The 27,787-nt window shown below is 41.9% G+C and overlaps 1 protein-coding gene across 14 annotated transcripts in view; it reads right to left on the bottom strand.

The window, feature by feature from the left end:
• The window catches only part of EVL (Enah/Vasp-like), a 147,993-nt gene that overhangs the window by 65,902 nt on the left and 54,304 nt on the right, over nt 1-27,787 (bottom strand). Inside the window, exon 1 of one of the 14 annotated variants that reach the window (XM_026680229.2) lies at nt 3,879-4,008. The exons of 12 other annotated variants lie outside the window; for them this stretch is intronic. In XM_026680229.2, coding sequence (XP_026536014.1) covers nt 3,879-3,889 — 11 coding nt within the window. In that variant the 5' untranslated portion in view covers nt 3,890-4,008. Of the gene's footprint in view, nt 1-3,878; nt 4,009-27,787 lie in introns of those variants that run through there. One more of the 14 variants, XM_087952159.1, reaches the window with a different exon arrangement.

Genomic DNA, 27,787 nt, shown 5'->3' with positions numbered 1-27,787 from the left:
CAAATATCCATAATACTCCCCTTCATTCTTTATTTTTCTCACAAAAACAGCCATGAGATGGGTTTGGTTGTGAAGAGCGACTGGCTTAAAGTCATCCAGCTGGCTTTCTCATGACTAAGGCAGGATCGGAACTCTCATCTCCTGGTTTCTAAAATACCACCTTTAGCCATTACAACAAACTGGCTCTCCACTATCCCTGCTCATTCCCCCTGCTGCACCATACTCCACAGCAGTGTTCCTTGAACCTTGTAACTGTAAGGTCTGTGGATTTCTACTTCCAGAATTCCCAAGCCAGCATGCTGGCTAGTGAATTTTATGTGTTGAAATCCACACATCTTAAAATTGCTAAGTTGAGAAGCACTGCTCCTGAGAAACAAAAAGTCTGTCCCAGAGTCCAACAGGATTCTCGACATTTTCTGTAACGTCTTATTCATCAGAGCCTCTGAGAAACACCGTGAACAGACATACAGTTTCATGTTTTTGTTCAAGCAGAAAAGAAAGCCAAGAAAAAAAATCATATTAAACAATATGCAAGCAGATATCAGTACTGAAGAGGATGAGATAATTTATCATTCCTCTCTTAACTTATGGCAACAGAGCAGTGTCAAATTACTTATCTGTAATATTAGTCCAAACACAGCTGGACCACAATACCTGCTTATAAACAAAATAGATCACACCAGTCACATAAAACTTCAGCAGAACATTCTACAGCTGGGGAAGCTATGGGAAAAAATGAATTCTTTCTCTATTATAAATGACAACGAGCAGATCTAATTCCTGTTGGTTAACCAGATATTTTTTTAACTAATATATGTGATTGCAGTAATATTTTTTCTCCCAAGCCAACAGGAAATCACAAACCTATGGTTCTGACTTTACTACATTGGCTAAAGCCAATGTAAACTTCATTTAGTATGGCTGTTTTACAAAAGAACCCAAAACCCTGAGATTATACAGGATGTACAGCTGACCTATGTTACTTAGTATGGTAGAGGTAAGAAGCCTGTTGCTGCAATCCACTTACTCTGAAGAGATAATACATTAAACAGTTCATTAAAATAAAATTAATTATGGCAATTTTTAGGAAAAATGTATGATAATGTAAACTTAATTTAAAACAAGATTGGTTGAATTGAGAAAATGTAATTTAATTACAGAGCAAAGTAATATAACTCTAAAATAACTTTTCATGTCAGGGGTAATGTGCCTTTTAATGCCAAAATAAATGGATGGTTCTCAGTCCATCTAGAACCTGAATGGGATTTCTTAGGGATACCTGGACTAACCAGGAGGTCAAAAACAAGACAAAACACAAGATGTAAGGCAAACTATATCTGTGTAGCTGACAAGAAAGTTACATGGACATGAATTCACCACGAGTCAAGCTTGAGCAAAAATTTATAAGAAACTATCAGATACTGCCAAATGTTATTTGGCCCAAATAATTGCTTTGACTTGACACAATACTTATGTATATTTTTTCTTCACATCGTTACCTCTGCATGCTCTAATTTTTGAAAATATAGTTAGACAAATTTGAAAACTCACACTAACTCTTTGAAGCACTTCAGTTTGTGCCTGGAAATATCTATAAGGTACTAAATGAAAAGTTTAATTCTACTGTCCTAAAATTATACACTGTGTATAAATGAAGACTCTCTTGCAAATATATTTTGAAATTTTAAATTTACACATTTCAATGATTTTGAGATGAACTTTATCAGTAAACTACTTCAGATAACAGCTTTCAGTAACATTTCTGCTACTTAACACCAAACTGTTACTAAAGTGCTCAAGGAGTGGCAATGGGTTTGAAAAGATTGTAGAAGATTCTTTTGAGTTATTGAGGAATTTGAACTATCACTTGAATCGATTTCAAATCAGAACCAAGTATGTTTTAGGAAATTGCATGATGAAAGAGACAAAAGATGATTCAGTACATGATTCAAAACAAAAATGCAAGTGATTTTCTTCTTTTTAAAGAACATCATGAGTAAATACATTACATATTCAATAGCTGACTTCCCCAATAAATCTAAAAAATCTGCAAAACAGGACCTCAAAACAGAGAGTATGACATTACTTCAAGCCATACTCAGCATTATAATATAGAAATTCAAAGGTTATTAGCGTAGATGTGTGATGAATCAAAAGACATTTTATGCTGACTTTCAAGAGACTTTACACCTCAAAATTAATTGGATTTTATTTTTGAATCGAGACAATTCCCAACATACATATTACAGGATGTAATGTAACTTATTACATACACAGGATATTCTATATTTCACTATAAAAAGGCTATCCTTAACTTCTTCACTTGGAGTCATTGATCTCCGCTTGCATTCTGAGATTCCTTCCTGATGGTTACTGGTTCAGTATCCACAAAATCATTAAAACATGATTATACATGATTATAACATGATTACATGTTATAGAGATAACATGATTAGAAAAAGAAAAAGTATATTTTCTTCCAATTCTCAGCATCAGTGCTTATTCTAGACTTACTATCTACATACAGAGGTCTTCAAACTTGACAGCTTTAAGACTTGTGGACTTCAACTCCCAGAATTCCTCCTCCAGTCATGTTAGCTCAGGAATTCTGGGAGTTGAAGTCCACAAGTCTTAAACTTGGCAAGTTTGAAGACCCTTGATCTACAAGAAAGAATCAGGTAGTCACAGTGGTAGGAACTTCCTTGTTCTTTCCCCAAAGTGAAAAAAATTACAAACATATATTGTTATTTCAAGGAATATGAGAAGTAAAACTTTGTTTGTTATACTGTCTGTGCCTCTTTCGTAGCTGGAACATTTAATTTTAAATGTATATTTATATCATGGAGACAGATTTGGAAAACAGGATCAAGACCATGTCTTGATTTCTTCCTTTTCTTGTGCAGTCTGGATGAGCCAAGATTCAAATTCTACCTAAATAACTTCCTTTGTTCTGGGAAGAGTCATTTCAAGAGGTTCCTCGTGGTAATCTCAATCACCAATATATCTTCCCATTTAGAGTGAATATAAGATAGCCAAGATAGCATCAGATATGTAGGGACTTCAGCTGAAATATCTGCAAGCATATAAACATATGTCTATCCTCTTGCTTAGGAGAAAGAAAGGGGTAGCTAAGACAGAATGCCATTTGTATACAACTGAGGCACCTGCAGTTATTGAGATGGGGAGAAAAGAGCTAAACTCAAGACCTTGCAGGTTAGATAACCCAAAGGCCAAATAATTCTCATCTGCCCAGATAATCTTTTTGCTTACTATTTAACAGTATGGTAAAGAAGTGGTGATTTGCTGGGTTTTTTTTAAAGCAAAGACTTTAAACATATAACATTAAGGAAGAGATGCTATTTTTCACAGTGCCACAAATAAACGCTGACATGGAAAGTAGCATTAAAGAAATAGTTCTGTAAAGATATTTGATTAACTAGAACAGCAGGTTAAATCTGTTTAGAATTGAATATCTGAATTCAGAATTAGTAATGTTGCAAAATTTGTAGCAATTCTATATGCAACTTGCATGAGATGTTCAACAGCACATGGCAAAATAATTTCATAGATTTAAACACAATGTCATTCAGTTCATATCATATAATAAAGACAGTTTAAGAAAACATTTTAAAAAAATAATTAAGATTCATTAAAATGAGAAAGGTAGATAACTAGGAAGGCACATTAACTAACAAATAAGATTTAATCTTCAACCACAATCTGAAGACTGAAAAAAATAATCACTCTGTAATGATAAATAAGTCTAAATTTACTTTTGGGCTGATGATTTCATTTTTGAATTCTTACTTGTCATAATACAGAGTATTATTCTTCAAATAAATGGTATCTCATTCTTAGAAGGCTTGTCAAAATCTTACCTTGCTGCCATCACAGAAACTATTCAAATGTATTTTTGGAGAAAATCAGAGTACTAATGATTTGTCCAGTACAAATACTGCATTACTGCATTACTTCAATTTGCAAAGGAGAAGTACACATTAACAGTTTGAACCAAGCCAACTGTTTTAACTTTATAGAGTCATAACTAAACAGGAAAAAGGAAGCTTTACCAAAAAAGAAAGCATACATACAGGAAACAAGTTATAGTTGTGATTTTTGATTTTAAAAAACCCCAATGATTGATCAAAAGGGGATTGGAAAAAAAACATGAGACTCTTAAAATCTCAAATGAATGTTCAGAAGTTGGCACAATGGCAAGAGCTGAGGTTAATATTACTGTGTATAGCAGTCAGTTGAACTGTTTTTTCTGTAAGATTTATATTCCACCTTTTTTCCAGGAACTCAAAAAAGCATATATACTAAATAGGACTGTTCTGATAACTTCAAGCTTATCAGTGAGTTTACATGGCTATCCCTGGATTAAACTAGGTCTCCCATGTTGTCATCCAACATTCTATCCTTTTGCAGCAATATAGAACAAATCCTGCAGTACTGTTTGTCAGCCTTCAAGATTTTTCCTTCAAGATTTTTCTCCCTTTGCTTTGCATCTTTCGGCTGTCATAAGTAACGGGGGGAGGAGGGGGGAATGGTTATGGGAAGTGAGCTGGAGGTGTTACAAACCAGAACTGTATAAGCTGGGGGGGGTACATTCTTGCTTAGGTTTCCATCCTATGCTATGTGCAGCTGCAACCCTTTATCAAACTATGTCAAGGTCAACGGACAGAAGCCTCATTACCACCTAGAGATGCCCACATGATGATACACACAACTTTTAATTGGAAGAGCCAATTGAAATATTGGGGGTGGGAACGTTGCCATTACTTTGTATATGTGATTTACGCGCCCATTTTCTCAGATTCAGAATTCTTTTGTTGCTACCACTTGATTTCCAGTAAAAGATATCTTTTCTCTGATTAAAAGAGTCTAACTATTTCTTTCTTGGATTTTGAATGGAGTACCAGCTGACATTATTCTGAATCTCCACATTACCAGCCTACCCGGAGAAATAATAAATTTTCTTCCGAGGGGATCTGAACACAATGTCAAATCCAGCCAGCAACCAAGAAGACCTGGGAGCAACTGGAGGACAAGATTCTCTGCTGCTAGAGGAAGCAGGGGAAGCCAATTTGTTAGCAAAACTAAATCTTGGGGAAAAACCAGCTGTAAAACCCAAATGGTCCCTGGGAGTCGGTTGGAAGGATCCTGAGGAAAAGCCTCCTCCAGGAGTGACCACTACCCGTCGGCGTGGAACAGAGGAGCCATGGCAAGAGAAGGAAAGAAAGAATTTTTTACTAACTCAAGCCATGCATCTTCTAAATGAAGCTATCGGAGAACCTCAAACTGATCAAAGGTATGAGGGAGAGGAGGGGGAAGCAGCCCCAGCCAGAAGAATCAGAGCAGCCACCCCCATAAATCAACCTGGGCTAGCGCAAAAGGCAGCAGCAGCCCAGGGGCCCCCAGCGGGAGGAGTAATTGCCAGAAGACGAGAACTCCAAAGGTGCCCCCGTTGGAAGTAAAATATGTGGGGATCCCAAGGAGTTAGGATTCTTCCTGGCACAAGTCTGGAGCCATATGGAGGAATATGGAGGGGATTTTTCCTCAGAAGCAGCCGAAGTTAGATGTGTTACCAGGGCTCTGGAGGGAACAGCTGCAAAGTGGATGGTGACTTTGCATAATGATAATGCCCCTCAGCTGATGAATTATGACCTGTTCATGACTGCGCTGCGGGCCAGGTTTGAAGACCCACTTGCTGAATGTAAGGCCAGAATTAGGATGAAGACCATAAATCAGGGGCGGAGATCAGTGGCCGACTACACCCAGGAATTTAGAGAGCTGGTGTGTCATATTCGAGGCTGGTCCCAGGGAGCCCTGATAGAAGCTTTTAAAGATGGGTTGAATGAAGATGTATATCAAAGCTGTATTGCCAGAAGAGACCCCAGTGAGCTGCAGCTGTGGTACGTGCTGGCGGCAGAGGTGGAAATTGATCTGACCTGAAACAGATGCTGGGGTTTTTTTGGTTGGAGCAAATCCTCCCTCACCAGCCCTCGAGAAGCCTTAACACCTCAAAAGGGAGGAATGGTGGCAAAACCCAAGACCACTGCTTGCTTCCAATGTGGGAAGGAAGGTCACTGGGCTGCAGATTGCTGTGCCAAGCTAGAACCAAAGGGGGCACCAGGAGGAGGAAGAAAACCTGAAAAAACCCCAGCAAAGCCTCGCGAAACGGCACTTAACGCAGAGGAGGTTGTAGAGATCGCCCCTCCAAAAGGAGAGGAGCTGGGAACTCCAACCTCTTCTGAAGAGAGTGAATCCGAAACGGAAGACGACTCACTGGTAAGTCCAAACAAGGGCCCTAGACCATTCCATTGAGATTAAGGGTACCCACGTCGGGGGCCAAAGGGGAAATGCTGGCCTTGTTAGACTCTGGGTGCACAAGGTGTGTAATCAGCTCGGAGGTAGTGGAGAAAATGGGCTTAAGGCTGAAGACTTTAAAAACGCCCTTAGCCTTTTGCCAATTGGATGGATCGGTAGCTGGGGGCAGCCCTGCACATTTCATAACGGAACCAGTAGAAATGACGATGGGGAAGCATAGAGAGACTTTGTGTTTTATTGTGGCTCCTGGGATGGAGCGGCCCCTAATACTGGGGTTGCCCTGCCTCCAGAAATGGAACCCCCACGTTGATTGGAGGAGAGGATCATTGCGCATACGTACTGACCAATACCCAGAAGGGGAAGGGCAATCTCAACCGAAACTCAAGAATCCCACTGAGCTGGCCTCCACTGGAACCGAGAACCTGAAGGGGGAGGAGAAAATTCCAGAGGAATATTGGGACTTAAAGGACGTATTCAGTGAAAAGGCCTCGGATGAGCTCCCCCCCCATCGTTCAACAGATTGCAGTATTGAAATTCTACCCGGGGTGAAACTCCCAAAACCGAAACTTTACTCGATGACACCGCGGAAGCTAGAAGAGCTGCGGTCATTTATCGATAAGAATTTGGAACGTGGTTTCATCCAACTCGCTAGACCCCGGGTAGCAGCCCCAGTATTGTTCCGTGAAAAGAAAGATGGCTCCCTTCATTTATGTGTTGACTATAGAAACCTGAATGCTATTTCAGTGGAGAACGTGTACCCGCTCCCCTTGATGAAGGATATGTTGGCCCACTTGGCCAAAGGGAAATTTTTTACAAAACTCAACTTGAGAGAAGCATACTACCAGGTTCGAATTAAGGAAGGGGATGAATGGAAAACTGCTTTTAACTGCCCAATGGGTTGTTTCCAATTCAACGTTCTTCCATTTGGCCTACAGGGGGCTCCTGCAGTATTCATGCAAATGATCAATCAGGTGTTGCATGAACATCTATACAAAGGGGTGTTGATTTATCTTGATGATATTCTTATCTACATGGAGACTCGTGATGAACATGTGAAACTAGTGAGGTCAGTTCTGGAAAAACTTCAAGCTGCTGAGCTGTATGCAAAGTTGTTTAAGTGTGAATTCCACCAGGAAAAAATTGACTATTTAAGTTATCACATCTCACATGATGGCATAGAAATGGATCCGGGAAAGGTTCGTGCCATTTTGGAATGGGCCCCTCCCCACAACAGGAAACAACTTCAAAGTTTCTTGGGATTCGCTAATTTTTACCGTCAATTTATCCCTGCTTTTGCGAAGATTGCAATGCCTATCACAAATCTCCTAAAAACCAAAGGGGAGGTGAAACCTAAGCTTAGTAAACCCCTGGGGTGATCCATGGAATGTCAAGCCGCTTTTGAGAAGCTGAAATGACTGTTTGCTGTTGAACCAGTACTCAAGCACCCGGACATGGACGCTCCTTTTGTAATCCAAGCCGATGCGAGTGACGTAGCAGTTGGGGCGGTGTTACTACAAGCAAACGAGACAGGGACTCTGCAACCAATCTCTCCTTAAAATCGTTCAGTGTTGTAGCACCCACAACTTCTGGAGGCAAGTTGCTCCGTTGATAAGGTGACCAACTTTTTTACTATGAGAAGGAGGACACAAATAAATTGAAGAAAAAAAACAAAGCCACTTGCGCATGGTACATTCTTGCACATGGCACACTCTCTCAAAACAATTCTCCTGTGGGGAGCGCATACGTCTCATAAGCATCTCGCCACACTGTGCCGACCCTTGAGGAATCACCATGTCAAAAACAAATACGTCACATCACATACAACGGTTCAGATCGACATTGATCAAATACGGAGATTTACAGATTAGTCTTCAAATATCAAAAAGGAGGACATGTAGGAGGACAGAACTTACAAAAGGAGGACTGTCCTCCCTAAAGGAGGATGGTTGGTCACCTTACCATTGATCAATTGTTCTGTCAGGACATTTCTCCTTAGTTCAAGCTCCTTTCCTTGATTGGTTTCAATCCATTGCTTCTTGTCCTGACTTCAAGAGCTTTGGAAAATAGATTGATTCTCTCTTCTTTGTGGCAGCCTGTTAGATATTGGGACACGTCTATCATATCATCCCTAGTCCTTCTTTTTATTAAACTAGAATAGTCCCCCCTAATGATCTCTGGTGCTCTTCTCTGCAGTCTTTTTAGAGTCTCAACATCTTTTTTATAGTATGGCAACCAAAACTGGATGCAACATTCCAAGTGTGCTCTTCTCATGGCCTTATTATCTATCTATATAAAAACAAAATATCACTCACGCATCATCACAAAATCTCCAGAACTGTAAAGCCTACAAACTTGAAATTTGGCACGTATGTTCCTCTTGGCTTCTAGGTGCTCACTAAGAAAGGATTTTTCGAAATGAACACCAGAGCATTAGTATTTCATATATTATTATTAACACACTCTAATGCTAAGGAGTTCTACTCCCCCTTCCCACCTGAAAAGAAATCTCTTCCAAATGCAAAACACAAGCAGAGGAGAGGAATTTCAGTTTCAGTTTCACAGCAGCAACCAGCTTTAGTACAGACCAGTTGAGCTAAGCCACGCCCGGGGCTCCTTGCTGTCTCCTACTTGCTCACACAGTATATACTCTTTCAGTTTCCAAACAGCCCTCAACTCTCTCACACACTGACAGGATGCTAGCCAAATGAATACTGATGGATGCTGGTAGGTAGAGGCACATTCCCCCCCCCCTATTTTCCTCCCCAAAAACTAAGTCACATAGTTTCATAGTGAAGCACTGATATAGAGGTAGTAAAGTGATATTAACGCATCACATGCTCTTGATTCTATCCCTCTGTTAATTCAGCCTAGGACTGCATTGGCTTTTTTTTTTGGCAGCTGCAGTACACTGCTGGCTCGTATTTAAGTGATTGTCCCCTAAGACTCCAAATTTTCTCTTATAGTTACTACTGTTAATCAGTTCTCTTAAAGGGACAAACTTGAATTTGATGTTCGAATTAAATTAGAATGTTAGGGCATGATCTCAAATACAGGCAGATCCAAAGTATCTATGAATTGAATGAGGAAAAACTCCAAGCCAATGGGGGACATTGATCAGTAGATACAGGAAAGATAAGACTGAATTTATTGCTGCTAAATAATTACTACTAGTTACTAAATGCAAAATTTTATAACAAATCGAGATACTGAATGCTGGCTCAATATCTTCAATAAGAACATGATACAGTACACTGTTCAATCAAAGTCACTTAACATTTAGATGAAGTCCTAATGTGGATCATGCAAATTATATATAGTTTTAAACAGTTCACAAACTTTGTCTCACCACTGTAGCACATGACAATTTTCTAAATTCTTCCTGTTGTTATCACTGAGATCAGCAAAGCGGGAAAATGAGTACTGTTTTTAGAATTAGGTTAAAGAGCTTTGACGTGCAGTGTGATCTAATTTAGAAGCATGGCTTTTTTTTAATTGGAGGGGACTTTCCTAAATCATTAGTAGCTCTGCCTGTTTTTTTCAGCTCCTGTTCCTGACTATCCTTTTCAAAAGTATGGCCAAATATATTTATTTATAAAACAACAACCCTGAGACCCCAAGAATCCAACTGCTCTAAGCAGATTTGGCCTATTACTAAAAGCCTTTAACAATTTCAAAATTTACTGGAGCAAATAAAGAGCTTCACATAAGTTCTTAAATACTATAGCAATAGCACTTAGACTTACAGCACTCTCTAAGCCAGGGGTGTCAAATTCGTGTTGTCATGGTGCTGTCACATGACATATCACAACCTTTTTCCCTTAGCTAAACAGGGTGTGGTCATGGCCAGCGCATGACGTATCTGGCCTGCGGGCTGAAAGTTTAATAGCCCTGCTCTAAGCAGTGAACACAATCAGCATATTGTCCCCAACAATGGCTCCTCATTTTACCAACCTCAGAAGGATGGAAGGTTGAGTAAACCTAAGACAACTTTAGTCAGCTAAATACTATGTAATTCAGCATGTACTTTCTCTTATTTTACTCAGAATAAATATTACAAGTCTTCTTCATCGAACATAAAGTTTAGAAAGGATTCTGAAGATAATTGAACCCCAACTCCTACCCAAATCATCAATACAGCATCATCAACAACTGGTCTTCTGGTCCCTAAACGCCTCCAGTGAATCAGAGTCCACTACTGCTTCTCATTATTAAACATCTCTTGCATGTAGATTTTTCTTTCCTAGGACTAACCCTAAGGACACCGTTTCTTATTCTGTTTGAATACTTGAATAAAACAAGTGTTGTCTCCAACAGCCTCCTTTATTCTTACCTGTCTCCAACCATTCCTCAGTTTCCTTCCAGGCCTCTATTATTTTGGCTGATTTCCACTGGATCTATTCTAACTTGCCATTGAGAGTTAGGCAGCATACACATTTTAATATAATAATAATAATAACTAATTAAAAATAATTTAACTCCCTGCCACATGATTAAATAATTAAGTGCCTAGAAATAATAGAAGAGCATTTGAAGGACAGTGAAGAAGACTCACTGAAGTTAGTACACCATGAAGGCTTTCTGAGTACTGGACACGGCAAGGCAAAGTATTAAATAGCCAATACAGGTAGTCCTCAACTTACAACCGCAATTGAGCTCTAAATTTATGTTGCTAATGGAGACATTTGTTAAATGAATTTTGCCCCATTTTATGATCTTTCTTGCCACCGTTGTTAAGTGGATCACCGCTGGTGTTAAGTTAGTCACGTGGTTGTTAAGTGAATCTGGCTTCCCCACTGACTTTGCTTCAGAAGATTGCAAAAAGTGACCACATGACCTTCATAAACGGTCATAAATTATGAGTCAGCTGCCAAGTGCCTGAATTTTGATCACATGACCAGCCACTCTCGTAAGTCTGAAAAATGGTCATAAATCACTTTTTTCAGTGCTGCTGTCACTGAATGAACTGATGAGGACTACCTGTACATAAAAAAGCAGGCAAAGCAGACAACACCTAGCAAAGGCTAAGAGCAGGGAAATAAAAGGAAGACCTAAGGGGATAATTCTAGCGACGTAAGACCAAGCTTTAAGAAGAAATGCCAATCCTCGTGTGAAACAAAAACCTGATATAGACGGTCCTTTGTTCACAGCAGCACCCTTTCTTTTACACGCTACGCTTCTTTGGCTGATGCACACACACAAAAAAACACCCTGGCTGCATTTTCTGATTACATGGCATAGTTGATGAAAATTCCACTCCCAATTACCACCTGGTGTCTTCTTTTCCCCAAAGCCTTGGATCTTAGGGCACAGTCATCTAAATTTAAAAAAGGAAAACTTCCTGTGTCTGCTCCTGTTCTTCTGGAACTCAATAATACAGGCATTCCTTGCTTAATGACTAGTTGCTTAGTGACCTTTTAAAGTTATGACAGACCCTCCCCCCCAAGCTACTTACATCCCATTTTTGAAGTTCTGATGGCCATGCCCTCCATGGTCATGTGTTCACATTTTGGGCACTTGGCAACCAGCTTGATTTATCAGCAGCTTCCAGCAGTTTTCAGCCGTTTTCCAGCATTTACTTCCAGTTTCCAGCAAAAACTGCCCATTGGAAAAATCTGACTTTTTAAAGTGACCATGTTCAATTACTGCCACAAAAATGTCATAAAATTGGATGTGGTCACTTAGTGAGTCTCTTAACGATCAACTTGACTTGCAACCATAATCCTTGACAGTTATAAGTTGAGGACCTGTAGTTAACAGAAGATACTACATATATCTATTCAGAAGTGAGCCATGCTAAGATTTATTTTCCTCTTGTTATCACATAAACAAATTATCATGCCAAAGAATATCCCCAAATTGAATAATATTTCATTTTTATTTAAAAAACTTTGTGGTAAGAGAATTTTAGCATTATTAATCTAAACCAAGAATAATTAATTCCCTTTACTTTGTATCATGACAGAGATCCTGTAGTTATATGCAGTGCTCCAGTGCAATCAGGTAGGCCCGATGCTTTCAGTCCTGTTTTAATTGTGTGCTTTTTTTTTTCAAAGGAATGGGTGCAATATTTTAGTCTATTTTTTTTTAAAGACAACTCAAGCCATGAAGAAATTGTCTATTATCACTGAATTAAGGTAATATGACTCTGGGGCTTCAGAGATTGCAAAAATGAGTATGGAAGGCCACATTTACCCATGAATTCTCCAGCTACCACCTAGAAAATCAGAGTAATACAATACTGTTTTCAAAAATACAAAAATATATTGTAGAGCAATATATAATACATATTTGAAAGCTGACCCACAAGATTCTTTCATTATCATTTCAACTGGCCAACTTAAGTGTTAAAGATGGTTTAGAGCTTCGAGATATGAGAAAGGTTACTGAGGAATATAAAAAGAGAGATCCTGTAGTGAAAATGTTTATGGATCTAACAATTGTAAGCCAACCACTGGCTTAAACGTTCTGACCATCTAGCAAGAAATACAAATGAAATTGTTCAACACTTATTTTGAATTGTTATATTTCTGACAGAAAGTTAGGATACCAACCAATCAAACAAAAAAATTTGAAGTCTGTTACCGTATCTGTTACCATCGACCTCAAAAAACAGTATGGTAAATAAAATTATATCTGGGACAACTTCACCCAAGGCTTAACATGATAATAATTCTCAGTTCCAAAAACATAGCAAGATCAAGATACCAGGGCTTTTGCCCTTCTGCGGCTGTGAATGAACAATCATTGCAACTTGGATATTGCATTAGCAGTGTTACCCTAGCAGTTTAACTCAGTGGGAGGCTGAAAATATACTCTCAGTAAATTGTTGGTGTGGATAATGAATCCTAACCTCATACTGAGCAGCAATGAAACAATTTATAGACCATATGGAGAAAAATATTCTGCCAATTCATATACACAATGGAGTTTCAAAGTCCATTGCACTAGTATCAATGTCTTTTTCATTGTTTATTCTATTGTTCCGTTACTTTTGGAACAGTTATGTTTACACTTCATTTCTTCGTTTTTATTGTTGCAAGCTGCCTAGAGTAGTCCAAGGGCAAAATAGGTGGCAAATACATTTAACAAATAAATAAATGTAGGATAAATACCATGTCACAGATACAATACTTACGTTGAAATGCATTTATCCTCTTCCAAAATATCTAAAATATTTTATAAATATTTTTACATACATATGCAAAAGAATTTGGAGCTCTAAGTGTCTGAGACATTTTACAACATATGTAAAATATTTCAATTGAAGAATAAAATAGATTGAAGATAGGAGTGATAGAAGAAAAGAATCAGACTGGTTACAAATGCACACAGAGACCCCCCCCACAGCAAATAAACAAGAAACCATTGGATCAGGAAGGCTTCTCACACCTATTTATTCCCCAATTCACCTATTTTGAGGAGAGACTGGATACATCTAGGAACACAATTTGTAGCATATGCTAAATTAAGAGGTAACTACGCAGTTTAATATTTTGAGAAGAAAATTAAAAGCCAAAAAAGCAGCAAAACATATTCTGTAGATCTACTGAATACAAACTGAAAGGATAAGGCATAACAATGAATGAATCAACTGCGGCATGCTCCTTGCAGTTTGCAAAACACTGTTAAAAATAACATTTAAAGGATCTAAACTTCTTGGTTAACATGCTCATTTTCCGAAGTTCACCTAATGTCAAGTGCAAAGGATCAGGATCACACATAAGTTGCAGTTCAGAAGATTTATCAAGCATATATATAAGAATCTGCTCAATTAATGATCAGCAGGAAATTGGCACAAGATAAAAGATAATGAAATTTGGGGGGAGCTGGGAGTGTTTGTAGACATGGACACATAACGATTGTAGGCTAAGTTCTCTCTTGACTCCACCCCCAGGCTCTGCCTGCTCTTCTCTTATACCCAATTACATTTCTGCAATCCAACAAGAACACAGCAGCAAAATACAACTAATGGCATTTTTTTAATACCAAGCTGACTAGAAATAGTTTAAGAATTACTTTCACAGTTATCTTATGTTATTAGATTAGCTGAGCTATCTCCAAAAACCCAACTCAGAGCTAAGCCCTCATAACTTTCCTGTGCACTCTCCTGATGGAACTTCTAAAAAGGATATATAATTGATTTATCATCTGAAAGATGCTCTTCTGCTCTTTTGCCTGCAGAAAATCAACTTCTCCACTATAAAGAACAAGCCCAGCCATATTACAAAATTTGCTTGGACAGTTAATAGCTTAACGAAAATACTGGCTTACTAGGCCTTTTTCAAATCCAACTGAGAAGATACCTTTCTTAAATCACACATTTTGGGGGCTAGATATCTTTCTGTCTTTTTTCTTCAATATTTCTACTTTCTTGCTTGCCCATTTCAGTTCTTTCTGTGGGAAGGTTCAGCATTTCCTAATACCCAAGCATTGGACCTTACCAGGTAAATCTGCAGCAGAAAATGTGTATTCTTGTGAAACTGAATAATATGCATGAAAAATGCCTTGCCTTACACCAATTTTAATCGACTTCTGCTCATTTCCTGATAGTGAATGAAATTATCTTATTCCCAGTTAGAAAATAACATATAGATATTACTGTACTGAAACACTTTCATTCTGTAAAGCAGGGGAAATGTATCATGAAAGAATCCTTGAATTATTCATTTTTAACATCTGTTTCTGTTAAGTATCAAATAAGATTTCCAAACAATACATCATAGGTAGTTTAAATTTTAATCTAATTTCACCTTGATTTACAATTCATTAAACCCATTAACATTATTATAATGCTTTTAATTTAGTAAGGAATTCAGCATAGATTTCAATGAGATACTTGATCTTGTTTGGTTTTTAGCTGAGATTAGCTATTGCTATAGATTCTTATACTTCACCTTAAAATCCTTATATATTTTGATTTACAGCTGCTTTAAGGCAAAAAGTACTTTTGTTTTTTGTAAGGTATATATTTTGGTATGGTATTACCGTGGTGTGACCGGAACCGTGGTGTGACCAGAACAATCTGGAACTGAACACACTCAAAACTGTAGAAACGGTGGTAGACTTTAGAAGAAACCCTCCCATACTACCACCTCTTACAATTCTAGACAACAGAGTATCAACTTTAGGGACCTTCAAATTTCTAGGTTCTATCATATCATAAGACCTAAAATGGACACCTATCATCAAAAACATCATCAAAAAAACACAACAAAGAATGTTCTTTCTGCGCCAACTCAGAAAGCTCAAACTGCCCAAGGAGCTGCTGATACAGTTCTACAAAGGAATTATTGAGTCTATCATCTGCACCGCTATAACTGTCTGGTTTGGTTCTGCAACCCAGCAAGACAGACACAGACTCCAGAGAGTGATTAGGACTGCAGAAAAAACAATTACTACCAACCTGCCTTCAATCGAGGACCTGTATACTGCACGAGTCAAAAAGAGGGCTGTGAAAATATTTACAGACCCCTCACATCCTGGACATCAACTGTTTCAACTCCTTCCCTCAAAACGATGCTATTGAGCACTGCACACTGCAATTATTAATTCTTGACAAATGTATCTTTTCTTTTATGTATACTGCGACCATTTGCACCAAGACAAATTCCTTGTGTGTCCAATCATACTTGGCCAATAAAGAATTCTCTTTCTTTCTTTCTTTCTTTCTTTCTTTCTTTCTTTCTTTCTTTCTTTCTTTCTTTCTATCTATCTATCTATCTATCTATCTATCTATCTATCTATCTATCTATCGAAACCAGAAAAGGTAGAGTAATCCTGTGTGAAAAGTTTACAAATGTTTGCATGTATTTTAACATTTACTAATGAAACTACATGAGGAAATAATCCTGCTGCGTTTCAGCATCAGAACATTAAGAAATGATTTGGCAAAATGTATCCTTTGATGTAGCTAATGGCCCAGGTTTCTACCACAAAGCAGTAGCTGACCTACTGCTCTAATTAGATTGGCAAACATTGTGACATTTATACTGTGGAAAGTAGACAACGTTTATTGCTTGAGGGAAGTCTTTCAGTTCTTTTAACAATCACAGAATCTCTTCCATTGCATGCTATGGCCTTTAAGCTTCCAAATGCTCAATGAATGTGTCCTGAATTTGCTGATTAAAAAAGAAGGCTTATTCAGCAGGAGGAACACTACATAAGCAATATTATTTCAGCCATCTTGCACCTGATGTTAAATTTCCTCTTCCAATTTTGTAGTACGAGAGAGAGAGAGAGAGAGAGAGAGAGAGAGAGAGAGAGAGAGAGAGAGAGAGAAAGGAAAGAAATAGAGAGGAGATATATATATCCGATTTGCCGGCGTATAAGACGACTTTTGCCCCGAAAAACATGCCTCCAAGTGGGGAATACGCCGATATCCACTGCCGGCTGGATGCTTGTTGACGCAGCGAGGCGCCTCGGCTTCCGATCCCCTGCGCGCTCCGCTTCATCCCGCCGCCGCTCCGCCCAAGGCTGCAGCCTTCCTGCTCTTCCCACGGCCCCTGGCACTCCGCCCTGCCGCTGCAGCCCCGGGATTTCTGGAGGCGTTTCTGGTGGTGGTGGGGGTCGTATACGCCGGTCGTCTTATACGCCGGCAAATACGGTATATTTCAATTTAGGAGATGGATTAGTCATACTAGTAAAACAGAAAAGGAAAAATAATTCTTCAGATCAGACCTGTACCTAGCTGTCTTGTTCTTCCCCAGCCAATATCTATTTAATATTTTATTCTTCCAAGCCTCTGTAATGGCACACAGGACAATGATAAAAACTGAGCTGTTCCACAGAATGTTCTAGATAGCTAATTTGCCCATTTTTTAAATCTTATATCTGTTATTCTGCATTTTTTAATTTTTTAATTCTAAATTTATTCCTATTTTTTAATGTTTATAATAGAACTGTTAATATTGTTCATATTTTGTAAACAGCAGGGACTTGCTTAGGTTATAATAGATATAAATAAATAAGCAGAACAAACAAAAAAAGTAGATACAAAGAAAAAGGGGCAGGAAAAAAGCATATTTGAAGGACATCAATTCAGAATGATGTAAATATCCCCTTAACTGCCTAATTGGGAAGGCAGGGCATCCATACATTTCAAGCATTTCCTTCAATGTTGCATTGTCATTTATTCTATTGCTTGCTAGCTATTAAACAGGTGCATCTTAATTAAATATGGTTTCATAGCGATATTATTCATGATAAAGCACTTTGTAAAGTATGCATATATTTGGTCAAATCAGAATGAAAGTATTTGTAATGGCCAAGGTATTGTGCTTAAAAATATTTAAGTGTTAATTATACATTACATATGTGTAAGCATATTACCAATATTTATGTGCCATAAACAGGGTTTTGGATTTCTCCTGGTTTTTGAATCAAATTCAGAGAAACTCTACAGAATTACTTCCTTATGCGTAGACTCCTTTTTTGCCAGTATCATAAAATGTTGCTGAGCCCTAGATTCTGTATCATTTGCTTTATTTAAACTATACCTGAAACTAAGTGTAAGCAAGTTCTGTGTAGCATTAACTTCAAAATTCTCAGTTTAAGAACATACCAAATCTAATTTATCCTTGTTCTACCCTTCTTGTTCCTTCAGGTTTCAGATATTTGTCTTACTCAACCTGATCACACAGCTCTCTCTAGGTTTCCCATGAAGATTTAATCCCAGCCTAATGTCAATATTCTTTCTGTCAATATAGGAAGTCCTCGACTTATAACAGTTCATTTAGTGACCAAGCACTGAAAAAAGTGACTTATGACCATTTTTCACACTTACAACTATTGCAGCATCCCCACGGTCACATGATTTACATTCAAATGCTTGACAACTGACTCACATTTATGACAGTTGCAGTGTCCTGGGGTCATGGGATCCCCTTTTGTGATTTTTCTGACAAGCAAAGTAAATAAGGAAACCAGATTCACTCAACAATCATGTTACTAATTTAAGCATTGCAGTGATTCACTTAACAAATGTGGCGAGAAAAGTTGTAAAACGGGGCAAAACTCACTTAACAAATTTCTCACTTAAATTTTGGGCTCAATTGTGGTCGTAAATTGAGGACTACCTGTATTCTAATTCCAAAATTGACAGGCCATAGTCATCAAATAAAAATAAGAAATGACTGCGGAGTCACAATACAAAATACTGTGAGCCTATTTTGCCTATCATCCTAGACCGATTAAGACAACAATATGGTTATTTCACCTTTTCCATTCACAATTATGTACTTTTTGAATAGTCTAAAAACAGCCTAAATTATGATGCAAGTTATTTACTGGAACTCATACCAAGTATTATATTTGGATAAAAAATATTACTAACACAAAAGTATTAACAGCATAGATTTCGTAAGTGACTGAAGCACTAAGTTTTTGAATGGAAAAAAAAGGTATCAAGAAAACCTTAAATCCTAGCTTAGAATAAAATGGACAAATAAAGATTAAGAGAGTGAAAGTTAAGCACCTATCTGAATATATACACACAGTGCCTATATTTAAAACAAACAGTTAATTGAAACAGCAAAAGCACATAAAGTATTTGCTTTTATACAATATTTGTTATTATTCCAATCTAAAGATTCTAAGTCAGGGGTGTCAAACTCAAGGCCTGGGGGCCAGATATGGTCCATGGGTTGCTTAGATCTGGCCCATCTGGGTTGCTTAGATGACCTGGAAATAGCAAAGGACCACCTCCCGGCACCTCGTGGAGCCCTCCCAAATTCTGTTTTTGCTGGCAGACGGTTGCAAGAGGCTGTTGCAGCCAAAAACGGAGCTTAGGAGCCCGTTTTTGCTAGCAGACTACTTGAGCCACCACAGGTGCCCCCCAACATGAGTGATGCCATTCTGACCACGCCCACCCTGGTCACACCCACCCCAGCCCCCCAAGGTCAAAATGGGCGTTGGTTCTTACCTGATACGCCCTTCTCGGCGAGCCGCGAGGAGCATCCAGAGACTGGGATGTGCTTCTGAGTCCTCTTCTTGCAGGCTGAGCTTTAGATGAGGAACGCTCCGCCCCTCACGTGGTATCGCGCAGCGTCTCCCCAGTTTTTTGCGATAACGAGAAGAAAGGTTATTAATTCTATCTAATCTACTATTGGCTCCTTGGCTGAAGCAAGATTCCCCACCAGACGGAGAAATTAGGGTGGGGCTGGATGCTCCGCGGCTCGCCGAGAAGGGGCGTATCAGGTAAGAACCAACGCCCATTCTCCTCGAGCCGCTCGGAGCATCCAGAGACTGGGACATACCAAAGCTGGGCTGTCCCTACGGGTGGGACTCCGTCTGGCCCGAAGGCCCCTCCGGATCACTGATGACCCTCTGTAAGACCCGTCGGCCAAAGAGGCCTCCGCTGAGGCGCACGTATCTATTTTATAATGTCTGATAAACGGGACGGAGAGGTCCAGGTGGCTGCCCGACAAATGTCAGCGATGGGGGCTTGCGTGGCCCAGGCCGCCGAGGTGGCTGCACTTCTGGTGGAATGGGCGGTTATTCCACCCGGAGCGGGCAGAGAATGGGAAAGGTAGCACCTCGCAATAGTAGCCCTGATCCAGCGACTGATGGTGGAAGGAGAAACCTTAAGCCCCAGTGACCTGGGTTGAAAGGATAGGAAGAGGGATTCCGACCTTCGCATGGGTTGAGTGCGCTTAATATATATACGCAAGGCCCTTCTAACATCTAGGGTGTGCCAGAGGACCTCCCTGCCCCTGGAGGGCCTAGGGCAAAAATTTGGTAGAACCAGTTCCTGTGACCTATGGAAGGGAGAGTTAACTTTGGGTAGGAATGTGGGGTCAGGACGAAGGACCACCCGATCAGCGTGGAATACACATAGATCGCTCCTAACTGACAAAGCTGCTATTTCCGAAACTCGACGAGCAGAAGTAATAGCTACTAGAAAAACTACCTTAAAGGTGAGAAACTGAAGGGATGAATCTCTCAAGGGTTCGAACGGGAACGTGTGAGAGAAACGAGGACCTTGTTGAGGTCCCATGTGGGGAACCTGTGAACAGTGGGAGGGCACAGGTTGGTGGCGCCCCTAAGGAAAGATCTAATTCGGGGTGATGAGAAAGGGAACCGTAGTTATCACAGGAGACCACGGTTGAGAGGGCAGAAACTTGTCGCCTCAGGGTGTTAGGTGCGAGCCCTTTACGGAGGCCTTCCTGAAGAAAATCTAGGATCTGAGCCACTGAGGGAGAGAGGGGATCAATCTGAGACCCGCTACACCACTTGCAGAACCCCTTCCAAGTGGCATCGTAAATTCGTGTAGTGGAAGGTCGCCTAGCGGCCAAAATAGTGTCGATGACTTGACTCGAGAGATTCTCACTAGTCAGACGGATCCGCTCAACCTCCAGACGGCTAACTGGAGCCATTGAGGCTCCGGATGCAGAAGGGGCCCCTGAGAGAGGGAGACCCTGTCCGGGGGATCCTCCATGGGGGCGCTACCGATAAATTGCGGAGATCCGCAAACCACGGTCGCCTGGGCCAATAGGGAGCCACCAGGAGAAGGTCTGCCCTCTCCTGAAGAAGTTTCTGTATTACTCTGGGAACTAACGGGAGCGGAGGGAAGGCATATAGGAGCCCTGGGGGCCATGGGCAGCGCAGAGCATTGTGATTCTCCGACCGGTGAGATGGATACCGGGAGAAGAACCGTGGAAGCTGAGTGTTGGACGGGGAGGCGAAGAGATCCACCACCGGAAGGCCGAATATTCTGGACGCCTCCTCGAACAGGGATGGATGGAGACGCCATTCTGCCTGGTCCACCGTGGCCCTGCTCAGCCAGTCCGCCTGAGTATTGTCTACTCCGGAGATGTGTTCGGCCTTTAGTGATAGGAGGTTGGATTCTGCCCAGCGGCAAAGGCGCCGGCTTCCCTCATTAGCTGGATGGACTGGGTGCCGCCTTGCCTGTTGATATGGGCCTTGGCCGTGACGTTGTCCGTGAGAACGAGGACGTGATGTTTGCGGATCTGAGGAAAACTGCGCAGGGCCAGATGGACAGCGTGAAGCTCTAGCCAATTGATGCTGCACCTTTGCTCGGACGGCGACCATCTGCCCTGAGCCGAGAGCGAGTCGAGATGAGCGCCCAACCGGACAGGCTTGCGTCCGTAGTGACGGTGAGTCGTTGAGGTTCCGAAGAGGTGGCCTCTGTTGATGGCGGGATTGGTCCACCATAGAAGAGACGTGAGGACCCTTGGAGGGACCCTGACTCTGGCCTTCGAGTTGCTTCTTCCGGATCGTTGGAATGGGAGCAGGAACCACTGGAGGGATCTGCTGTGTAGACGGGCCCAGGGAATAATAGAGATGCATGACACCATTTTGCCCAACAATTTAGAGAGGTCCAGTAAGGCCACCCTCCTTGAACGCCTGATCTGTTTGACCAGGGCCTGAATGCTAAGGAACCTCTCCTGGGAGAGGAAAACTTTGAGAAACCGAATCAATTATGGCGCCCAAGTGGTTGATTCGGTGGAAGGGGTAAGTTGGCTCTTTGCCAATTGACTAGGAACCCGTGTGCCTGTAAGGTGGAGAGAGTGACCCTGGTATCCCTGACTGCCTGGGATTTGGACGGGATAGAATAAGGATATCGTCCAAGTAGCAGTGGAGGCGGACAGGAACGCTCCTGAGATGAGCCGCCAGAGCCGCCAGGACCTTGGTGAAGGTCCGGGGGCCGAGGCCAGTCCAAAGGGAAGGGCCACGTATTGATAATGAAGGCTATTGTGACAGAACCTGAGGAATTTGAAATGGGAAGGCCTGATTGGAATATGGAGGTATGCCTCCGAAAGATCTATGGAAGATAACCAGTCTCCCCGCCTGGTGCCTAAAAGAATTGATTGCAAAGAGTGCATTTTGAATCTACGCTGGATAAGGTGACGGTTGAGCCGTTTCAAGTCCAGGATGGCTCTCCAACCCCAGAGTGTTTGGGCACCACAAAGAGATGGGAGTAAACCCTTTCCTCTCTGATCCGGAGGGACAGGTTGAATGGCCTGGATGTCAAGAAGATGATGGATGGCTGCATCCATTAGTGCACGTTTGGAGGGATCCCTGAGGAGGGGAGGGGAAGAAACAATCAGGGAGCGGACCTGAACTCCAGGGCGAGGCCAAACCTGATTGTGTCCCTAACCCATGCATCGGAAGTGGATATGTCCCATTGGGCGGCGAAGTGGCTGAGGCGGCCGCCAACGGGGGAGGAAGAGGCTCTACCTTCTGCGGTAGGGCCTTCCTCCCGATCCCCGGAAGGGTCTCTTGTAGCCGCCACCGCGTCTGGATCTGTCGCCCGGTCCGTGCGGTCCTGGGATCGGAAGGAAGGGGGTCTAGGGTATCTGGGCGGGAAGGGGGTTGGTAGAAGGGGCGTGGAAAGCTCCTCCGAAAGGGCTGAGAGCCCCTGGCCTCCGATCTTCGAAAAAGGGAGGGCAAATACTTTCTCTTTGCGGCCCTCGACCAGCAGTGGTTCCAAAGCTGGGCCAAACAGTTTATCTCCCGTAATGGGGGCAGTGGCCAGCTTGACCTTATTCTTACGTCCGCCTGCCAGTGTTTGAGCCATAGCATGCATGCGTCTAGCCGTGACATGCGACGTGATGGCCCTGGAAGAAAATTTTTACCGACTGGTAAGTGGCGTCAGCCGAGAACTCGGCTGCAGCCACTAACTTCGCTATATCCTGGTGAGCTCTGAGATTGGAAGCAGGGATGTGGTCCTTGAGCTGACGTAGCCAGCGGATAGAGGACCTCGTGAAAATGAGGCGGCCGTAGCTGACTTAATGGCCCAGGCGTCAGATAGGTGAGCCCTGCGTAGCGCCTGCTCCGCCCGCCTGTCCTCAGGTTTCAAGGCCTCTAGGGCCTCACTAGGGGTAGAGGAGGAGGCTAGACCCACAATGGGGTCATCGACCGGGATATTCAGGAGGTTAGACAGAGCCGAATCGAGATTAAAGAATCTCTTGTCTTGGCTAGAGGGAGTGGGAGGGGTCCCTGAGGAGGTAAGTTGCTTCGCTACCAGATCTACGAAGATGGGAGGGGATGGGATGACCTCAGCTTCCACCACTGGTTGGGTGAAAATGGAGTCTTCCGGGCCCTCTGGGACAGGGGGGTTTCTGCAGCGGACTGGGAAAGAAGGCCAGAGACATTCTTGGCCTTAAGGAGGAGGGACTTGAACATATGCGGTTTAAACAGCCCCCAAAGGAGGGTTGGTCGAGAGAGGGTCCTCGCCCTCCGACATCTCCCCTCCATGATGTCAGCCTCTAAGAGGGGTTCACTGTAGCGGGAGGATCCCATCCGGGAATCCTCTTCCTCTTCCCTGAAATCCCCAAAGTCCCCTTCCTCCACCTGGGCCCCAATCGGAGGAGGGCTGTCCCTCTGAGAGAGTACCTGATCAACTGGGGGGACCGGTTGTGGAAGGGATCTGATAGATATCGAGTCGGCTGCTCGAGGCTCGCGAGAGAAGCCTGATCTTGTCATGTGTTGTAGTCCTCTGCTATGCCCTGGGCGGATGGCTGATTCCATCCAAGCCCTGATGTGAGGTGGAACCTCGGAGGTAGAGGGTTCATCGTGGCGCAGACCAGCGGCTGTGGGTGTAAAGGTGGCTTCGGGGTCCGTCTGGTCGGAGGTCCGGGGTCGGAGGACCCTGGAAGCGAACTGCGCCTAGGTAGGGAAGAGGGTCTGAGGGGAGAGATTGAACAGAGGTAGAAGGGTTTGGAGGAGGAGGTATTGACGGCTCCGAGCGGGACTCCTTGAACGCCGGGTCAAACTCTTTTTCCAACGCTTGTGGCGCCTTAAGGCATCACGTTGGGCGGCCTTGGAAGGTTCCTTGTCCTGTCTAGAGCCCTTAGGTTCCTTGTCCTGCCTGCGCAAGTAGTGGGACTTTGCCTTAGCCTTCAAAGAAGGACGCTTAGAGGGATTGTCGTCTGCCATGATAGATACAATTACTAGCAAAGGCGGTTGGCTCGCCCAGATCAGGCCTGGATGAGGCCGGGTGAAGGTGAAGCTGGCCCTCTCCCCCTTTTGGAATTTGTTGTGTACAGAGATAACAGTAAGGTATCTAAGAAATATAGTATGTACAGAAAAATAGATACTCTAATTATAATTCTTCCTTATCCTTTTGATTGATTTTTATCTTTATTATGCTTTTGTACCAAATGTATATACAGGTTATCCGTATATATTTATATATGTACGAAAAATATTATTGTACAAGACAAAAGTTATTATTATAATTATTATTATTTTTTTTTTTTTTTTTTTTTTTTAATATATTCCTTTTGTATATGTATTAAGTATATATATATATAGATAGATTTTTTTTTTTTTTTTTTTTTTAAACAGTAACCGTAACAGTGAGAACTTCAGATATCTCAGTACAGGCCAATTAGTCAAATAAACACCTGAGGCCTATGGTAGAAGAAGAGCCTCTGGCAGCAGGCCTCCAGACAAGAAAAATAAAACCGGAGGGGGCTGCAACCGCCCAAAAACGGGCTGCGGGAGGCCAACAAGTAATACAAGGGCCAGCCAGGTGGAAGAAATGGGCAGCTAAGCTTTGACCCAAGGCCTGGGGCTCCACCGCCGCAGCTAAAGAATTCAAAATGGCGCCCGACCACGATGCGGAGCCAAAATGGCGGCCGCAAGCTGAACCGTCCGGGACACCTTCGGGACGGAAGGGAGGGCTTCGCTGGTCAGCTCAGCGCCTAGGGCCCTAGGGGCGATGACCCTCCGATCGGTGTTTAAGGTGGGGGGAATCCAGCAGTAAAGAAAAACGCGTGCCACGAGGCAACGCGGAGGCAGCGGCGATCAGATAAGGGTGGGGGTCGCGCTATACGCGCTGCGAGCCCGCAGCCTTGCCCCAAGGACGGGGAAAATTTTCCTTAAGTCCAGACCCTTTGCGCAGGAGGAGGAAGGAAAAGCAAACCTTATCAAGACGAGAGGGTTGTAATAGTAAAGAAATGTGCGATCAGCCAAGGAGCTCTCTCTGAAACACAGCCTGACTCTTCGAGGCTGAGCAAAAGACTGGGGAGACGCTGCGCGATACCACGTGAGGGGGCGGAGCGTTTCCTCATCTAAAGCTCAGCCTGCAAGAAGAGGACTCAGAAGCACATCCCAGTCTCTGGATGCTCCGAGCGGCTCGAGGGAGAACTGATGTGGCCCTCAAATCGAGTTTGACAACCTTGTTTTAAGTGCTTACAATACAATATAAAGTCATGATATAAGAGCTCTGGTGGCGCAGTGGTTAGAATGCAGAATACATAGCACTTAGACTTATACACCGCTCCATAGTGCATATGGGCAGCCATATACACTATGGAGTAGTATATAAGTCTAAGTGCTATTGTTATTGCTATAAAACAATGTATCAACATAAAACTAATCACCCAAAGCACAACACAGATCTCCACTACTTTTTAAAAGACTACCAAAATTTTATTTATTTATATACATCAAATTTGGAGACCGTTCCATTTCACTCACTGAGTAACTCTGGGTGGTGAAATGGTTTTAATGATTTTGAGGAACGCCAGCAATAATGATGCCAAGAATGTCTGTGGGTTAAGAGTTTCCAAAATTAAAACTATTAATTCATAATTCCACTAAAAGTAAATGTATTGGGCACTGAAGAGTAAACTGTTATGATTCTTCCAATGTTCTTGCAGTGCCATGGAAATATGCTTTCAGTACCCACATATGTAATTAAAATCCAATGTTTGCATACTAATGATGGAAAGGAAAGGAAAGGAAAGGAAAGGAAAGGAAGATTTTTTTTTGGCAGGTCTAATTAATCCCAGCAAGAATTTACAATGCTTTAACAACACTGGAGTAAAAAACTTTTACCTAGTCATTTAAAAATATCACTGTGTGTGTATACAAATACAATACCTCGCTTCTTCTTTTCAGAATAAACCCATATTAATTTCTGTGCTGTAGTTCATACTTTTCTAAGTCAGAGTTTCCACCATCTTTCTCTTCTGATTCACAGTATTATCAATTGGTTAACAGCTGATCCCACAGCTGTTAGCCAATTTCTCCTCAGCAGGCCACATTTTCCATGAACAAAAAAAGGCAATTGACTATGAAATAGATATCTTCAACAGTGCACAAGTTATAACACTTTAGTAAAATAATCCAAATATATTTCCAAACACAAACCTAAAATTATTAGAAATTAAGCAAACTGTAAACTAAATGCATGTATGTCAGGAAAAGACCCAAGAAAGCATAATTGTAACATATAGTTTATTAATTGGCTAGCTCCATACCTGTGCTTTGCTATGAAACCATGTGGTCGGACTTAAGTTTTTGGGGAGGAAATTACGGGGGAAAAATTTTGCCTCTGCCAACCAGCATCCATCGGTATTCATCTGGCTAGCATCCTGTCAGTGTGTGAGAGAGTTGAGGGCTGTTTGGAAACTGAAAGAGTATTTGCTGTGTGAGCAAGGAGACAGCAAGGAGCCTAGGCATGGCTTAGCTCAACTGTTCTGTACTAAAGCTAGTTGCTGCTGTGAAACTAAAACTGAAACTCCTCTCCTCTGCTTGTGTTTTGCATTTGGAAGAGATTTCTTTTCAGCTGGGGAGGGGGAGTAGAACTCCTTAGCATCAGAGTGTGTTAATAATAATATACAAAATAGTAATGCTCTGATGGTCATTCTGAAAAATCCTTTTTTAGTGAGCACCTAGAAGCAAAGATTTCAAGTTTGTAGGCTTTACGGTTCTGTAGATTTTGTGATGATGCATGAGTGGTATTTCACTTATATATATATAGATTAGTCTTCCAATCATATCAAAAAATGAATTTAACAAAAATCAATACAGGATCTAATTCTAGGATACAACAAATACAACAAAATAATTGTAAGAGACCTAATCCTTGAGCCATGGTTTGGTATCTATATCATGAGATGCTATCTATTGTGGTCCACAAGCAGCCTGCGGAGACGGCAGCAGAGTTGGACAGTGGGGAGGAACATGGGCTAGTCCGAGAGTCTGGGGAGGACTTAGACGAGGGTCCGGCATCTGATACAGAGATGGGGCCAGGGCCATCTGGGAATTATGTGCTGACTCCGGAGCCTCCAGAATCTGACAGCAGTGAGACAGAGGAACAAGGGGAACCTGTTCCCAGTGCATGTGTGCGCAGAGCTGCCAGAAGACAAGAACAGTTAAGACAAAAGGGGCGACTCGGGAGTAAGACTTGGAGGTGATTGGCCCTCCCATAAGACATAAAGGAGGAGCAAAGGGACAGTAAACTTTGCAGGAAGCAACTTTGTTCGTACTGAAACTGTGTGTTGAATTTGTGCTCTGTTTGGCTTCATATAACTAATTGGACATTTAGTCGTTGGCAGCATTTCATGGAAGATAAAGGTGCGTGCTTATCAGACTTATCCTGAAGGACTTTGGCAGACTTCCATGGGACTATTTACAAACTGTTTAAGACTTATTACTGGCTGTGAATGACTAAAATTCACAGCTGTTGAAATAAAGAAAAAAG

This window comes from Notechis scutatus, chromosome 1, assembly GCF_049901735.1.
Source record: "Notechis scutatus isolate UNSWTSFEM ecotype Mainland chromosome 1, rNotScu1.2, whole genome shotgun sequence".
Taxonomy (NCBI): Eukaryota; Metazoa; Chordata; class Lepidosauria; order Squamata; family Elapidae; genus Notechis; species Notechis scutatus.
Note: the sequence above shows the minus strand (reverse complement) of the source record. Positions and strands in the feature narration are given on the sequence as shown.